The sequence below is a fragment of the Cyprinodon tularosa genome, unplaced genomic scaffold (assembly GCF_016077235.1).
Source record: "Cyprinodon tularosa strain WSP-4 unplaced genomic scaffold, ASM1607723v1 ctg225, whole genome shotgun sequence".
In the NCBI taxonomy this organism is placed as follows: Eukaryota; Metazoa; Chordata; class Actinopteri; order Cyprinodontiformes; family Cyprinodontidae; genus Cyprinodon; species Cyprinodon tularosa.
In genome coordinates, this window is record NW_024038839.1 from 52701 (window position 1) to 71700 (window position 19000).

The 19000-nt window shown below is 38.3% G+C and overlaps 1 protein-coding gene across 5 annotated transcripts in view; it reads left to right on the top strand.

Annotated features, from left to right (window-relative positions):
* The first annotated feature begins 971 nt into the window (after positions 1–971).
* dysf (dysferlin, limb girdle muscular dystrophy 2B (autosomal recessive)) overlaps positions 972–19000 on the top strand; it is a 108837-nt gene continuing 90808 nt past the window's right edge. For 4 of the 5 annotated variants that reach the window (XM_038286440.1, XM_038286436.1, XM_038286437.1 and 1 more), the window contains exon 1: positions 972–1276. In XM_038286440.1, coding sequence (XP_038142368.1) covers positions 1189–1276 — 88 coding nt within the window. In that variant the 5' untranslated portion in view covers positions 972–1188. Of the gene's footprint in view, positions 1277–12356; positions 12813–19000 lie in introns of those variants that run through there. The other variant, XM_038286438.1, reaches the window with a different exon arrangement.

Consider the following 19000-nt stretch of genomic DNA (forward strand, 5'->3'; position numbering starts at 1 on the left):
TCCATCCATCCATCCATCCATCCATCCATCCATCCATCCATCTTCTCCCGCTTAGTCCAATCAGGGTCGCGGTGGGGCACTCCTTGCACACACACACACACACACACACACACACTCACAATTTAGAGAAGCCAGGTAACCTAACAGTCATGTTTTTTGACTGTGGAAGGAAGCCGGAGTTCCCAGAGAGAGCCCACACATGCACAGGGAGAACATGTATCTACATGCAGAAATACCCCGGGCCGGGAATCAAACCTAGAACCTTCTTGCTCCAAGGCAACAGGGCTACCCACTGCAACCCCGTGATGCCTCTATGCAAGCTCATTTTTCATAACTGTAAATCAAGGCAGAGTGTTTAGAAAACATACCACATAGCAGGTCACTCCCTTAACAAGTTCTTTAAGCGTGTGCAGTTTGAGTCTAAATTGAACATAATGAGCTGTATTGATTTAAAAATAAATACATTTTTTGGCCTTATTAGATATTTGTAAATCCATAAAATGATGTTCATGGCCTGGAACATGGACTTGTGATCCAATGGAGCCCTGATACAAGCCTTGTCAACTGTTTAAGTGCTAAAGACATCATCTAAAGGGAAACATTTTGGATGTTATGGTAACTTTCAAGCCATGCATATGTATTGTTTGTCATTGTATGTATTATAAAATGTGTGCAGGTTTGAAATAAACTTTTTGAAATGAAAAAACTGCCTGATTGCACTTCCCTCCCATCTTTGAGCTACTTCTTGTACCATCAGCTTTTAGTTAAACAAGTCATTTATTTACTCAAAGGTATTCTAGCTATATGTCTACCAACAAGATCCAAATTGGAAATGTGGTTCTTTGATGTGGCTGAACAGAAAAAATATTGAAAAATATACCACTGGTTGTGTGTGTACCCCTTTAAGCCAGCAGTGATTGAAGGGATGGTGTGTATGCGTGCATGAGTCAGCTTCTGCACTATGGCTCAGCTATGCAAGTGCTTGGGGGTTGGCAGGGTGAGACAGCTGAGCGCTGCAGCTGCACCAGTCATCCTCTAAGTCCTTATTCATTCTCTCGCCGTGCTCAACTGAATCTCCCTTAGTTTTCAAGATATGCCTTTTGGATTTATGGTGCCCTCATATGGACCACAGCGTGTCTGTTTGTGTTGACGGGATCTAAAGGATCTGTGCCTGTCTGTGTTTGAACAATGTTGCGTGTTTTTATTCTATGTGCTGAGCGTCTACAAACTCCCGACAATGACGTCAGTGATGCCTACTGCAGCGTCACCTATGAAGGTATGGATGTTTGTCTGAGTCAACCAAAAGAGAAAAGTGAAGAAATTTAATGGAATAAAAACCAAAGCATCTCTGCTTGCACGTAACTGTTGACACTAAACTCTGAAATAGCTGCTAGGTCATTTAATACACCCCTTTGGATATTGGTGTTTTTTAGGGTTGGGCTGACATAGAAAGAGAGGCATAGAGGGAGGAAAAGATGTTCGGATGATGGGAAAGGCTGAGCAGCTAAATTAAGGGTGCAATGACAGATAGGGAAGAGGAATACCAGTGTGTTTCCTGTAAAGTCTGACTGTGTCCATAGTTACTACGGCTCTATCAGCAGTGCTCATCCTTTGGGAACCTCAACACTCTTCCCTTTCATGCCAGCATGAACAGGGATGATATATGGCATTATTAGGGCAGCTGGTCCACCAGTTGGCCTTGAATAAACAAGACGTTGCAAAACCGAAAAGTTTATTTGACCGGCCACTTCCCAAGTTTTATTTTTAACATCCCTCCAAGTTTAATTTGATTGTTTATTCAAGTTTTTTTAACTTTTGAATTATTGTTTTTTTTAATACCATGGTAATTTAAAATATTTGCCCAGCAGAGTAAAATACTGAAAGCTTTTGATATTGTTGGATTCTTGTTTTTGATATGACTCTTAAAAGTCACATGGTGAGCAGAGTGGCAGGCATGGAGGGGTAGTCCCTATTTTTAAGAAAGAGGCCAACTATATCAAACCCATTGAGGGATGATGTTCCTTTGACAAATTCCCAAATCTGTCATGATTTTACTAAGGTTCAGACCCAAATGCAGAAGACCAAACAGGGAGACCAGGGAAAAGGTTTAACAGGTTTTATTGAAGAGATAATTCAGAGAGAAGTGTTGCTCTGAACACTGCTCAACCGGAACTGAGAAGTGAGGGGAAGACACAGCGGTTAGTTCCGGCTCAGTGGGAAATTTGACTCGTTTCCAGAGAAGTTGTTGAATCCTTGATTCCAGTCTGCATGCTGTAGTTCCGGTGTTTGTCGGATTCGGTGGAGGGCAGAACAGGGTTTACCCAGATTGCGGTTGTTATAGTTGAATGGAGAAACTGACTGCCACTCAGATTTCCTGCGGTACCTGAATGGGTCGTAGTGGAGATAAATCCCTTTCTCAGTGAGAAGCTCAAACGATCTATGGGGAAAGTGGATCCAAACCTCCGGTTTGAACCCCAGCTCAGTTTGTAGCTCAGTTGATCCTTCCAGGGAGAGAAGGTCAGAAAAATCCAGTTTGCGGGATGACTTTCCTGCCGAGAGGCAACGAAAAAAACAATGTTTAAAGCTCAGGTAGACAAGAAGTCATTTTGATTCAGCAAAACTCAGCTTGGCTAGAGTACCCAAAACTGGCAAACAAAAACTCAGTTTAGACTCTGTTAAACTAAGCATGGCTAGAGTACCCCAAACTGGCAAACACTCTGGCATCAAGGTAGTGGCAGTCAGCAGCTTAAGAACGCTCCGTTAACGAGGAAACCATCAGCAGGTGTGTGAGGAGGCGGACCAGAGCTAGGCGCCTCCTGGTGGAGGAAGGGAGACAAACACAGAAACAAACACACAGACAGGAGTCCTGACAAAAATCAAACTTTGGGTTCATGAGGATTACACCTCAAACATCCTGCATGGTTTTAAACCAAAAAAAGGAGAAGCAAAAAACAAAACAAAAAATTGGTCAGACTTCAGCTTTCAGGTTTTCATATCTACATTTGCTTACAGATGGAACTCCCTTTACAACATGGGGCTTTTTAAACTAGCTCTCTATTGAGTCATATGTAGAGAAATTGTTTTTAGTTTCTTTTTATAGATGTCTGAACAAAGATCACTGTGTTGAACTACAAACACCACGTTATTCAGTTAGTATCAGGGAATTTTGTCCTTAGGTTGAACCCACGTTGTGTGAAAGTTTGTTTAGAATTAAAAACCTTTCCCATATTGACAAAATTACACTTTATAAAATTATTGATCTTTGTATAACATATTTCCGCAGCAAAGAACTCTGGGATGATGTTAACTCTGACATCCCACTTTCAACTCCTGAAGTAAATGGATTGCACTGTAATAACAACGGGATTACCAGTGACCCATTGTATGTATGGGGAATTCCACTCTGCATGTGATTTCAGATCTGCTGAACAGCTCTTCCCAAGCAGCTTTGACGATTAGAACTTTATTCTCCATAACTTGCCTAGAATTAGGAAAGTTTTTTTCTGATGGAGGACAAATAGTTTTTTACCACAAAAGAATTAAGTCCAAGTATTTTACTTTTAACCTTTTTGGAGTTACGTATCAGCTTCATGTGAGTCAATGATCTGTAAAAGTCCTAGGACCCTGATACTCAGGGTATTTTGTGGGAGTAGAATATGGTGTACCTACTGTAAGTAGCTCTAAATCTGATCGGATCCTCGTATCATTAAAGGTAAATGTGTGCCTGCACATCTTATCGCATTTTAGGACAGAATATTAAAAAAGTCACATAGCTTTCAGAGTTTAATGAACAATGATAAATTACAAAATTGTGAGACATACAATCAAAGCTAAGGGAAATCTCTACATAGAACTATGCATATGTAAAATATTTTATTAGTAATTTCTTTCTGCAGGTCTATTTTGTTATAGGAAAGTATTACAATATTCAAACCTGCAATTTAGCCAAAGATGTAAATCAGAGCTGGACCACCAGACATATTTTGTCTTTGCAGAATTAAACTGTTAAAAATGCATACAAGGGCACAATGCAACCTTTTAGTGTACTATAATCTATAAAAAAGAATGTCTGCCTGGTTTGCTGTACTGACAGTGGAGATGGAGACGGTCCATTCAGAAAAGCAGAGCTGCTGCATCAAACTTTAACGTGGAACTGCAGAAAAAAAAGAACAAAACAAACATTTTATTAATGCATGTCACCATGAGAAAAGCCTACTCTGTTTGTGTCTTAGTGTATTTTGTACCTATATACATTTTCTTCAATCTTTCCTCTTCGTATTTTCTTGTCAGTTTCTCTTTTCTTTTTTTCCTCATTGTCTCATCTTTTCTGTGTTAAGTGAAGGTCAATGTCTTATTTATTTCATTCTCTTGCCTTTCTTTTTCCCCCAAACTAAATCCAAGATTATGATCCAAAAACTTATTTTCCGTCATGGTGATTTAACTGTTTAAAAACAAATTTCCAACTTTTAAACATTTTTGCTATTTTTGTTCTCTTTTGTTCACAGCAGCAGTTTTCTGTTAGCCATGTCTTTAAAAATGTTAATAACCTCACTGTGAATGATTGGCACACCCTTCACGATTGCCAACAAAAGAAGGTCTGACAACCGATCCTCCTTGCATAAGCTGCGCAGTTTTGTTTTTACCAGCTTCTTACATTATATCTATCATATATCTATCATGGTAGTTCTGGATGAGGAGTCCTTTAAGATACATTTACCTAACGCTAGAATAAATGCAATGTACATCATGCAGCAAAGGAAATTAGAAAATCAGACATATATCCATTATGGAGATGATAGGTTTTTGACGGGCGATGTGCCCCTATTGCATAAGTAATACTGAAGAATGTCCTACTATCATTAACGACACAGGGAAGCTTTTTAGTTATCTTGCTTTGCTAGCAAAGTCATTAGCTAGCAGCTAGCTCATAGCACAAGAACAACAGCCTAATGTCTGTATGATAAAAATACTGAATCGATAGATAAGAACAGCTTTTCCTCACCTGGCTGTCTCCTCCCGCTCAGTAGTTCTTCAGAGAAAGGCGCGCCGCGTCCTATACTTTCCTCCGTTTAAACCGCTACTCTTTGCTAAAGTAGAGAAATTATACAACGTTCAAAGTTTTCCGTTGTCTGACAAGTAGGAAGCCTACTCCAGTATTTTCACCAAAAATTATGTTTTTTAATTCACAAAAAAACTGTTCTGTAATCATTACAGAACAGTTTTTTTGTGAATTAAAAAACATAATTTTCAATGTAAAAGACTAAAAGCACAGAGTAAACAGTGTTTTAGATCAAACAATACTGCATCATCCATGGGGCTCATTTGGTTTCACTTACATGTCTATTCAGGTTGACATTGGAGAGGTGGTGCAGGACTGAAGACATAGCCATCCGTCCGATCATGGTTGATCTTGCTTAGGGCCAAATGAGCAGCAGCCACAGTGTAATGTGGAATGTTCGCTACCTTTAGCTCCGCAATTGGCCGCCTTATCTGACTGTGCGAGAGGCAAGTGCGTCGTCACCGGCAAAAGGTCAACGGTAACAATGTGACCGGAGGGCTTATTGTATTGTTTTTCTTGCCAAAAAAAAATAGATAATAATAATAATTTCAGTACATGTGTCAAAAAAAAAAAAAAAAAAAAAAAAAAAAAAAAAAAAAAAAGGACCAAAAGGGCACATTGGGATCATGGAGCAAAAGGGGCAGGTGCTCAAGCCCCCTTAGCCCCCCCCCCTCTGCACGTGCCTGCTTCTATGTGTTCAACAACGTGATGTGATGATGCTGTAATGAAGAGGAAGGGGGTGGGTTTCTGAAAGCTAAGAAGTTTCATTTTTTTTCTGCAGATGACAGTTCTGACCCAACCCATTGTCTCAAAATCTGGATCAAGAAAGATATCCTGCATATAGCTAGCTAAAGTTAACTTCCTCAGTGGTTTACCAGGTTGGGTAAAAAGCTGCTTCATCCAGGAAACTTGAAGAAGAGTCATATGAGATAATTCAATCAGACAATTCAATCTAATCAATATGTCACTTTGATGTTACTGCATCAGACCTGGAATCGACTGCAAGGAGAATATAAATCCTCATTGACTTGGAAGATTTCAGGATCTCCCAGGATGATCTGAGTAGTGTTGTTTTACAGTGCGATGTCTGGGTTTCCCTTCTCCATCTCTACCGATATATGTCAGGCATTATTTTCTGTGGATTTTACTGCATAAAGCTTTGGGAAAACCTTTATAGTTTCTCAAAACTGCATTGAACTATAAACAGCATTTTTTATTGTAAATATTTTCTGGCCATATTATAACCAACATATTCAAAATATGTGGGGGGACTGCCGACTTAATACGTAGTCAGCAGACTGTTATTGACGACCTTCACAGAGAGGGAAGCAATAAAATGTCAATGCTTAAAAAAAGGCTGACTGGTCTTGGAGTGCTGTGTCGATTTAATCCCACATCTCTTCCACTTATACAGGAGAATGTTGGAAGGAGAGTAGTCTTAGCAGAGCCTCCCAGACACCTCTTTCAGCTTGTTAAAGAGCCAGTCCAGAAAAACATAGTCACTTCAACATGTCCTGGGTCATCCCCTGGGCCAGGGGGCATCTAAAACAGATGCGTGAGTTACTTCAGCTGACTCCTCTCTATGTCGAGAAACAGCTCTACCCTGAGATTCTCCCAGATGGCCTAGCTCCTCACCCTATCTCTATGGGAGTGCCCAGCCACTCTGCACGTAAAGCTAATTTAAGCCACTTGTACCCAAGATCTTGTTCTTTTCATAATTGTCCAGATTTAGGTGACCAAAGGTGAGGGTAGGAACGTTAACCTACCGTTAAATCGCAAGCTTTGCCTTTTGGCTTGGCTCATTTCACCCCCCTTTGGCATTACCATTAAAGAAGCTTTTGCACTGATCTGTCTATAAATGTCACTTTGTTCTCCGCTTGTTCCTCTAGTATCCAAGTATGTTAGCGGAAAGTTGAGTTAAAAGAAATTATATTTTGGTTGTGTGGCTTTTGATTTTGAAGTAAAGCCCATTTGAAAATGCGGGAGAAATTCAAAAGACGTTCAGCTCTAGTCAGTGCATCTACTGTAGATATAAACAAAACTGGACTATCACTTAGTAATTCAAAGCTCTATTGTGATATTAGAGTAAATGCATTCAGATCCCTAGAGAGTTTCCTCCAGTCAGAAATGATTTCTGCTTGTTTTTGTCCACTGGGTTTTTTTAAGCTCATCTGTCCCCCAGGACACTTTACAGCACATGGTGCTTCCTTTTTGCTGACAAGTTGTACAAAGATGCTGATTTAATCTTACAGAAGGAATAGTCCCCTCCCCTAGCATTTTTGATTAAAATGTTTTCTTTATTCACCACAGTGTGAGTAAATTGATGGGCCAACAAACTCACCTGACCAGTACAATGGTGAGTCTCAATCCTGCTTCTCAGGCAAATGGTCTCCCATTTTTTATTTGGTTTGGTGCACATACCTCGGAATCACGGTGCTCTGTTACGTGCCAACACTGTTTCAACCAGTATTTTACATCATCAGCAGTTGCAGCAGTTACAGCAAAGCAGACAATGATAACACAGAGGCACGGTAGAATAAGAGCAAAGTAGAGATATTCTGGATCTTGTCACCCTGGGTACTTTACTAGGGACACTGTTCTTCATGTTTTAGATTTGTCCCAGATCCAACACCCTTGAAATATTACACATTAGCATAACATTAAGTGCTGGGGAAGACTGTCAATCATCAAATAGCAGCTAGTGCAAGCATAGGAACCGAAAGAGCCAGGATGGTAAATCCAAGCCGTAGTCAGAAAACAGGTCGACAGCATGCAGAATCCAGGTAACAGCCCAGAAACACAGAACAGGCAGTCGAAAACTCAGAAGTCGGGGGGCAGAAACAGATCAGAAACAAGTAGAACTAAACACAGGTAATGCTAGACTTACTCTCGCTTAGGGTCTAGAAAAATCTGGCTCCAAAAGCTAGGGTCCAGAGGCTTAAATAGCAGCAAGAACAGGTGAATACAATAAGGGATAATGAGTGCAGGCAAGAGCAAAGCAGAAGAAAGCAACAAGGAGAAAACCCAGCCTAAAGGTGCCAAGATCATGACAGCTGCTTGAACCAGAGACTCTTAAACAAGTGACAATAACTGACCCAAAAGCAGATTTTGAAGGTTTATTCAGAGAAATGGTGAAGAAGGTTTCACACAATTGACCAGAGAAGATGAAAGGAACTTGTTCTGAAGCAGTGAAGAAGAACCCGTGTCTTCTGATTTTTTCTCTCCGGTGGACGGTCTTGTGCTGGATGGAGGGTGGATAGGCAGGGTAGTGGGTCCTGTAGGGAGGAAGTGGGATTGATCCAAGCAAGCTTGGGGGTTCTGTGGAAGGGAGGATGAGAGCAAGGAAGAGTTAGGAGGACTCAGTTGGAGCTTAGATCGCTGAGTTTGACCTGTATACCACTTAGAGAGCAGAACCAACTGGCAGCTTGCTCCAGGAAACTGCTGCAATATAAAGGACCCTGCTGATTTCCAACAAGGAGTACCAACTGTAACAAATCAGCCCACCACCCTGTAAGGAAAAAACCCACCAAGAAACCAAACAAAACCTCAAACAATAATAACGCACTACAAGCTAAACTTTAACAGTCAAAGGCAATTTTAAACAAATATGTTTTTAACTTTGACTTAAAGGCACTAAGGCTTTCTTTTCACTTTTAGTCTTCTGGGAGTTTGTTTCAGATGAGTGGTGCATAGGAATTAAATCCTGCCTCTCCATGTTTGGGGATTGGTCTGGCAGGTTTGTACACTGACAACAAATTCGTTATGTATTGAGCTGCTGATCCATTCACTGATTTGTAGATTAGCAGAAGGATGTTAAATTCTATTCTCTGAACTATAGGAAGCCAGTGTAAGGACTTCACAACCGGGCTGGTGGACTCTACTTTCTTTGTTCTAGTAAGAACGCAGGCAGCAGAGTTTTGGATCAGCTGCAGCTGTCTTAAGGACATTTTAGGTAAACCTGTGGACACACTGTTGCAGTAATTCTACTAAAGATAAATGCCTGACTGAGTTTTTCACCTGCTTGGACATTAGTCCTTTAATCCTGGAGATGATCTTCAGGTGATAAAAGGCTGATTTAGTAACTACCTTTATGTGCCTTTGGAAGGTCAGGTCTGAGTCCATCATGACACAGAGATTTCAGCCATAGTCACTGGTTTCTAGCTTTCAGTAGCTGAAGCTGTGAGTTAACTCAGGATCTTTTCTCCTTTTGTCAGAGGATTATTACCTCAGTTTTTTTTTTTTTTTGGTGACATGAACCCATTAGAGCAGGTATTCACTATAGGTTTAAGTCATTATTGGTTAAATTACCAGAGTTAATATTTCATTATGTGTTTAATGAAACTCACAAGTTTACCTTTAAAAAAAAAATTATAAAATAGAATAAATAGCCTTTTTCAATCAATGGAACAGCCCTCTATCTTCACCCTCTCTTCATTGCTTTCATTGCTATTATTAGATCACTGCCCCCCTCTCAGTTACCTGTAATATGAGCCGATGCATTAATAGAGCTCCCTGTTCTACTTGTCTCTGACTTTAAAGTTTTGATACTGTTCAAGCACTATGGTTTCATTGTGTGATGTAGGCTTATGACTATCCAGGCAAACATTTGGACCTGAATAAAACACATCCTGATCAGTTGTTGACTCATTTACTGCTCATCTGTCAGCAACAAATGCTAGCAGTCCTGACTAAATAATTAGTATTTTTTTCCCCAGAAATTAGCCTATTCCACTACCCTTTATTTTCTTACTAACTGTTAATGTTAGCCAAAAAAAAAAAACGTTCCTGTTGTTTCAATTACATCCCTCTCATAGTACACCTCACCCCATGGGACTCTTATGCATGTCAATCCTTTCCATAAGAATGCTAATATGCAGCAGACAGTTTTGATATCATCAGTGTCACCTATATGTGTTTTGTCTTTAAGAAATTAAGCCTGCATCATCAGGCCTGAATTAAGTTATCAGCTCAACCTTTCTCCAATTCAACATAATTGGTATCAAAACCATTTGCTTGTTTGTGCTGCAAGAATTATATATTTTTTTCAATATACGTTAATAAACCTCATCCAATTAGGGTAGATAACAGAGATTGATGTGTTTGTGAGCATGTGTCTCTCTTCATGCCTTTTCATAACTGTGAAAAAGCTGATTTAAAAATTTATTTTTATGTTGATCATTAAAAACATAAGAAAGTAGTCATGCAATCTATAGTAATACTAGTCCCTTTATCAACACTAATCTGGTACCGGTATATTTATAACTTGTTTATATGGAAATTTGGAAGATTTTTTAAAGAATTATTGAAAAAATTAAGGCCAATTAAAGACTTCTTTAATTGGCCTTAAATTGTTTTCACTATTTATAGACAGAAAAAAATGGTTTGTCTATGTTAGAATAATTGTATATTAGTGTATCTGTGTAGTGCATAAAGCTGTGTGCTATGTTCATGTGATCATAGCCACCTTTTCTAAAGTATACTTTAATTTGTGGACTTGCTTTTGGGGAGGTTGTGGTTGATTTACGAGCTGCACTAAACCTGCTGAACTATGGTCAACAGCTACAACAACTTAAACTTTGATTGAACCCTGAGATTTAGAGGATATGTTTACTGAGACTGCAAGTCTGAATTCCTTGTCTTGTTTCCCCTCCCTGGTGTAGTCTCAGCTGTTGTAAGCAGGAACCCCTGACTTCAATAAATTGTGAGGAGAACGCGGGGACCGGCAGACTGGGGTGGAGATCTCTAACTGTGCAATTCCTACTTTCCTCACGAGTAAAACAAAATTAATTGTCTCTGTCCCTTCTTTCTTTCCCTGTATGTATGTATGATGTTTTAGGTGCTTAGACCTGACAGTCTAGATCTGACCGGGGCTGCACGGTGGTTTACTTTTGTAGTAAATTTTGTAATTAAATTATTATTTCCTCACATCAAGAAGGTCCAGGGTTTGATCCCTGGACCAGGGTCTTCCTGCATGGAGTTTGCATATTCTCCCTGTGCATGGGAGGGCTCTCTCCTGGCACTCCAGCTTTTATCCCACAGTGCAAAAACATGACTGTTTTGTTAATTGGCATTTCTTAAGTGTCCTTAGGTGTAAGTGCGTATGAATGGGAGTACATCTTTGTATGTTTTTGTTTTGCCCTGCGATAGACTGGTGACCTCTCCAGGATGTAACTCTCCATACACCCATAGATTCCTTGCGTTAGGCACCAGCCCCACCATGATCTTGACGGACAAGCGGGAGAAGATGGATGGATGGATAATTCCAACCATCTCTAAAATAAAAAAGTCAAATGCAAAAAAGTATTGAGACTGTCCCTGTCCCCACTTCAACTTTAATTTTCTCCTCAGAGTGGCATAAGTTGGCTTTCAGAGATTGAATACAATTGAACACATTTGTAAATGAAAAAAGCAGCCTAAATAACTTCCAAGAAAGATTAACGACATAAAAAAAATGTTTGAATAGCAAGAACTATCCACATCCATCCATCATCTTTTAGATAGAAATATATCGGATTAAATTCATGAGAAATAAACGACTGGATATCCCATTTTTTTATTTTTTTTTATCAATTTTTCTTCTGTATCTCTTTCAAATAGTCACAATACCCCACAATATTTAAATTTTAACTTCTCGGCTCAGTGTCAATGTTCTTTTATATACAATCTAAATTGTAGATAGAGTTTGTCACCAGTAGGTGACACTATGTTATGGGGTGTGCTAGTTTTTCTAGCAAAAGTGATTTTTGATAAAATATGATTCATTTTCGAATGAAGGTTGGTCAGACAATCTGTCTGAAAAGGTAACTGATGTTTAGTTGTAGCCAAATCCTGTTGTATATAACTATGTTTTATAAACCAATAACTGCCTTAAATAAATGTTATAGTTTTCTATTTTCAATCTTCACTAAGCGTGGTGATGTATACATTTTTGTTAATATCTCAAGAAAAAAAACAAAAAAACAGCAAACTTTCCCAGATTCCGGGAAATACTTTAAAGTTTTAACAGGTTATAATGTAGCTTGAGAGGTTTTGGAAACAACTGGACTTTTAGCCGACTCGCTAAAAAAACATGCAACTAATATCAGACCTAGCATTTACCAAAGAAACAAGTTAAAAAAGGGAGTTAAAGGGAGAACAAAGGGACTAAAAACACATATTATTCTGGCAAATATTTGGTTGAGAAGGAAACATTCAGGAGATAAGACAGGAAAAGAGCACAGGAAATGTTGAGATTTCCTTTGGATGTGAGGTGTGCGTTCCTGACAGGCGTGTTTGGTTCTTTTTTCCCCACAGTAGATTCAGAGAGGGTCAGAACAAGACAGAAACCATAAAGATCGCTTTAGAAAAGGAGCTTGTATTCTGTAGATTTTAATCTAAGCAGAGCCAAGGGTGGAGAACAATCTGTGGAATATCAGCTTCAGCTTTTGGGATCAAAAACTTCATCTGGTGGAGATCTTTTTATAAGCAGCAAAGGACGTCTTCATTCTACCAGCCCACCCAAGGTCCATTTCTGTGAATGCCTCTTTATTATTACATAGATCACTTTTTTGGTTATGTAAGGTCCTGGATCCTTCCTCTGAACTCAGCCACTTTTCATTCATTCAGATCTGAAACTGTGAACTCTGAGGGAGTTCTCTCAGCTTTACAGTCTTCAGAGCCTTGTTTGAATCTGCTTTAGCCATGTTACGCTGCGTCCTTCAGAGGGCTAACAACTTGAGACGTTCAGACCCTCTGGCCAGTGTCACGTTTAGAGGTAAGACAACAGTTTGAGGCTCTGGTGAAAGTATGTCAAATCATCCAAAAGCTGCTGTTGCAAAGGTGGAGCATGATTCGCAGAATAATATAAAAAATATATATCCAGCTTACTAAATTCAAGGTTTTAGTCCCATTAATTTGGGTTTTTTTGAGATGACCATAAGATTTCTCTAAAAATGTGCCCTTTTCCTGGTTTTGTTAACTTTCTGCTCGAGGATTTAATCAAAACATTTCAGCAAGCATGGAAAATAATTTAAATCAGGCTTAACTTGTTACTTAAGTTCCAGCAACAGTATCCTACAGAGAAATAGACAATGTTATTTATGTTAGGCCCCGATCAATTAAAGCTTTATTTGCCACTGAACAATTTATGCAATTACACTTAAATTGACACGATTTAAGTAATTCAATTAATTTTAATCTGGATAGATAAAATATCTAAAATCCATTTTTTTCAGTTTGGGAAAAGTTTAAGGTAACATAACCATCAATGATAGGCAGAAGAGCTTGTGAAAAAAGTCACAGAAAAAAATAGATATAAACGTAGAAGATGCAATTTGTCAATTTTAAATTGATTTAAAGCTAAGATTAGCTTGAACTTTTACGGAATGCTTTTTAATTGTTAAACTTTTAGCTTGTTTGTGAAAAAAACAACAACAATCTAACTACTTGAACAATAATGCCAACCACTAAATCTCAGCTAAAATGTTAGTTTGGTTAAAATTTTCATATAAACTACAATACATGTTAAAACAACACATCCAACTAGTTTATCTAATAAAATATTGAGCTAAGATAGCAAATTAGTATTGCTAGTAATTGCTGCTAAGATGATTAAGTTTTCCTTTGCAGTATTTCTAAGAGAAATAAGTGTCACTATGACTATAAACAGTCCAAATCCGCTAATTAGCCAACTCATTTGTGCACTATTCACAAATCAAAATTTTATGTCTCCCAGAAACTGTTTTTTTTATTATTAGGACTGAGTAAGGTCTAGTAATTAGATTAATCTAATTTCTTATTATCTAATTCTAGTTACACCTCACTAGTTTTAAACAGCTGATGTCCTAAATGTTTTGGATACAACTGCTCCAACACAATGACTGAGTTACCTTCTGACCATTTTATAAATGTTTGCAAAGTCATTAAAACCACTTATTTCATTCAGGTGATACGATATGTTTGCTCATAACCAAAAAACAAAAAAACAAACAGTAAATGGCACCATGAACACAGTTAAAAAAAAAGGTTTTAAAGATAAACAATCACTATTGTTAATTAAGTTAAGTTAAGTTTTATGTTGCAAAAGGTTTAACGCCAAACTATATTAAGGCTTACTGTTAGTAAAGATAAGAAAAAGAAAACAGTCCAAAGTGAAATACTATTGGCTCTGTCAGTTTTGCCACATCAGAAATGATCTGAGTCTCACTGAGCTCACTCCATATCTTGGCTGGACAGATGCTGGTTCTTGTGCTACTCCAGCCTTTCAACCTGTCTAGGCATGAGTCAGAAAAAGCAGGTTCTGAGTTTTGGTTCAATCTCTTTAATTATTTTTGGTTCAACTTTCTTGATTTGCAACCAAATTAAGGGAAGAAGTGAATCTGCCGTGTAACTGAAAGGGTAACTCAGTGTGACTCAAGTAAAACCTTTTTGTAATAAAATTTGATTGGGTGTTCATGCTAACCTGGTTCAGGCAGTCAGGTATTTTTACTTGTTAGAATTATCAGGCATACATAGACCTGACCCACTCAGAAGAAGACTTTAAAAAAGATTTGTCTTCTATTAAGAAATGTCAAATTTTCACACAGTGGTTTAAACTGAAGAGAGAAAGTTAAGCAAATAAAGATCTCTGGAGAAAAAAGGGGTTCTATTTGGCTAGGAGCTGCATGTTTTTAAACTTTTTCTTGGCAGCCTGTAAAAAAAAAAAGTTTTGCATGTATGGCGCGACATTGGCTTCACATGCAGGAGTTTTCCCTGCAACCAGAGGGTTTTTGGTTCAAGCCTTGGCTCCGGATTTCATTGTCACTGTGTTCTTGGCCAAGACATTTCACCTGAATTGCCTACTGATGGTGGTCAGAGGGACTTGTGTGGCTAGTGTGCAGCAGCCTCGCTTCTGTCAGTGAGCCCCAGGTCAGCTGTGGCTCCAATGTAGCTTACCACCATCAGTGTGTGAATGAATGGGTGAATGACTGAATGTAGTGTAAAGTGCTTTGGTAAAGTCTCCTGACCGGAAAAAGGACTATATAAACACAGGCCACTTATTTATTACATAAATTCTATATACGGTATGTTAGTGAACAATTGATTATTTTATCAGATATATTATCCTGACTGCTAAGCTAATCGAATATAAACTAACAAAGATCCACACTCACCAGCATTAGTACATGTTTTTTATAAGGTATTTCACAATATAACTTCTTCATTTGCTATACAATTCCAGCAATTCAGCTTGTAGAGCAAAATTGATCCTATGCAATATCAGCACAAAAAAGAAATTACGATTATCACTCATTTTGTACATTGGAATGTTAGAAAAAGCTTAAACTGATATTACTCAAATAGAAAACAATAATAAACAGCAACTGGTATGAGAACAGCTGATCCATTTATTATTAACCAATGGGTTACGGTAAATTTAAACAGAAGCAAAGTGATTGTAGCAGCATGCTTATATTGGATGAATCAGATGCAGGCGGTTATATTCTAATAATACTTTTTAAGCTGATATCTGACTGATTTTTGCTATCAATATCAGATCTGGACGTCCCTAGTTTATCGTTATTTATTTATAGCGGTTCTTGCCCCACCAGAGTACACCTCTAACATCTAGAAACTGAAGTGCTGTTAATTAGAAACTATATCAAGCTACACTGGTCTAAAATATGATTTAATATATTGAAACAAAATATTTTGGCTTCATTCAGCCTCCAGCTTACATAAATGAGATAATTTAAGACTGAAAGGCAAACAAAGTCTTAGCAGCCAATCTACCTGCCCCCATCCTCTTGTTTGTCCAAGTATTTTTCTGTACTTTCCATAAGTTGGTGTTTGCCTCCTTAATGAGATGAACTCTGCTCCTAACTTCCTGCCTTTGTCCTACCACAATTTCCTGGTGCCATCAGACATTTACCTTCCCACTGCAGCCTGAGCTTACAACTAATATGACTGCAAAATAAAGTATTCCACCAAGACCAGTGCAAGTCTTAAATGCAAAAGGAATTATGTCATTTACAGCTCCCATTTAATATTTTCAACAGCAAAAAACATTTTCTACATCAGTGACAGCTACCATGGAACTAAAAACCGAATTTTATTAATGAGGTTGGTTTCTCTGATATGTGAGTTGGATTTGCTTTCGAAAGCTTGAACGTAAACTGACAAAGCAATGCTAAAGTTACTTAAACATAACTTTTATGAGAGGATTTGTTATTTTACAAATAAAACTGGTCAATTTGGTGCGGTCATGTAACTTCTTGGGAATTTCCATTTCAACTAGAAACTATTTATAAGCTAAAAAATTTTTCATGTTTTTGCAAATGCCTGCAGCTTAGTCAGATTTGATGGAGGGCATATTTTGTTATTAAAATTATATATTTTCAGATCTTGCCACAGACTCTATAGGATTTAAATCAGTGCTTTATCTACCCCATTTAAAGATATGAGATCTTTAATCTAAATCCCTCTTATAAGCTAAAATTGTTTTGCCTCTTCTATTGGCTGATCTTTCTGTATTTAGCTCAGTCTATAGAAACATAGTCCAACTGCATGATGTTTTACAGTAGGCATGGTGTGTTCGATGATATGTACTGTACTGTACAGTGGTAGTTTTGTTTTTTGTTGAGGGAATACTCCATTCTGATCAATATTTGCATAGCTGTGTCCCCTACATGGCTTTTAGCAAGTCCACATAAACTCCTTATTTCTGTCTCTCCTTACTGCCTTCATTTAGACTTAGACAACTTTTGTCATTTTGAATACACAAAGTGTATACAAAATAAGATTTCTTTACATACAGCATTTATGACATTTCCATCTTTTTAAGTGCAGCAGCGATCCAATGTAAACAGTGGGGGAGAAAAAGTTGTACAAAAAATGCATTGATATGGAAGTTCAGAGCATCAATATATATATGGTGAAACTATGCAGTACTTTTGGTTTGCAGTTAACAGTGTGATGCCGAGTCTCAGACATGCCAACAGTTCAGCTGTTTGATGTCAGTGGGGAAGAAACTGTTGCAGAATCTGCTGGCCTGCATCGAATGCTGCAAAGTCTCTTACCAGAGTGAAGCAGGGAGATCGGTCCATGGGGAGCATTTGTTCATAAAGGAGAGATTTATGGAAATGCCAACTAATAGCTTTAGTGTGTGTTTCTGCAACTCTTACAGAGTTTCTCTTGTTTGGTAAATAAAGCTCTGCTGTCCCAGCCTGTCATCATTGGTGGATAGCCATGTTCCTTTAGATTTGTAATTGTGCCAGACCCTTTATGATTTGGAAGATGGACTAAAAAGAGCTCTATGTGATTTTCCAAATAAGGGATTTAAAAAGGTTTTTAAAAACCTTAATAGCCTTCCTGCCTGATTCATGAATTGTGTTTGCGGCCACCGAGTGGTAGATTTATTCAATAACAAACTTCAGTGACTTTGGGCAGGGTTTTAAAAAGAATGAGCCGATAAAGGTTAACTAAAATTTATAAAAAAAAAAAAAAAAAAAAGAATTTAGGAAAAAGAGAAAATGTAGGGCAGTAATGAGCGGCAGAGTCAATGGATAAGTCTGTTTAAGGAAGAATGAACTCTTAGCTGGCCCAAGGGGGGGTTGTGTCTTCTCCAGCACGCAGTCCTGTCCGTCGCCAGCCAGCCAATCCTCCACTGGCATGGGAGAATGAAAGCGCTGATGCGGCCACTTGTACTCCAACACCCATCCGTTCCTCAACGGCGACCAGTTGGATAAATCTCCACAGCAACCTGTCCGTTAGTCCCACCACTCTGCCGCTGCTACACCTGTGATCTGTCCGGCTTCATGGTCCTTCAACTGTACAGCTACCTTTTTATTACCGGCTTCCTGGTTTGCATTATGCTTAGCTAATGGTGAACACCTGTGCCGCTCTAGTGGAGGTCTCTGGGTATGAGTGGTAACGTCACCTCAAAACCAAAACATATTCGGAAAAACATGCAACACAACAACCCAAGAACTAACCAAAGCTAAATTGAATAAGAAAAGTAGATAACAAGTAAATCCAAATCAGAAAAATAAGACATGAAATTAACTCAAAGAGGAAAAAAGAGGCAGCATTACCACATATTCTTTGGTCTACATGAAGTTTGTTCAATTACCTTTTGTGACAAACCTCTTAGGCCTTCACAGAATAACTACATTCATATTGACATGATGCTAAATAATCTTTTCTGAAAAACAATTAGATTTTTCTTTCACTTTACAGTTATGCGTCTTTTTGTGTTGGTGTGTCCCACTGAAATACTTTGATATTTGATAGTTACTTAATAACATATGGAAAAGTCAGCAGGGAAGAAATACTTTTGCAAAAGCATTGTAACCAGTAAACAGTGTTGGACAGCACCTTTACTTGCCTTATCCTGGTAATTTAACAGACATTTTTTTTTACCAAACAGTTTGTGAGCTTTAACCATTCAGGGCCTGAACAAGTCCTTCAACTGTGGAAAACAGATACCATGTCCATTTATAGAAATTACGATAGAGCAGCAAGGAAACAGTGGGAGGAGAACCAGCAGAGCTGTCATTTGAAGGCAATAAATCCTAGTTAGAATATAAACGGAGGAAGGGATGGATAAGAGGGCTGCTGTCAGTACTGGAACATAAGATATATACTCTTTGTCTAGAAGCAGATTTCTTTATTTGGAAAATAAATAGTTCTGGCCTGAGATCCCTATTGGCCCACATTGTATTTAACAAGTATTAAGTCTGGGTTGTTTCCATCTTTAGTGTGCACATGTGTCTGCAAATGCAAAGGCAATAGAGTTTTTAAGCATGTGCTTGTGTTTGTGTGCTCAAAAAAAAGGATTTCCTGACAAACAAGTTTTCACCCCTGTCTAAACAGAGATTAAAAATGTATAATCTCTTCCCTGTGCTGATTATAATCTGAAATTGTTGCCAGGCAGTGGGACGATTGTACAAAATTTGATTTCTTTAATGGTGTTAGTGTACAATG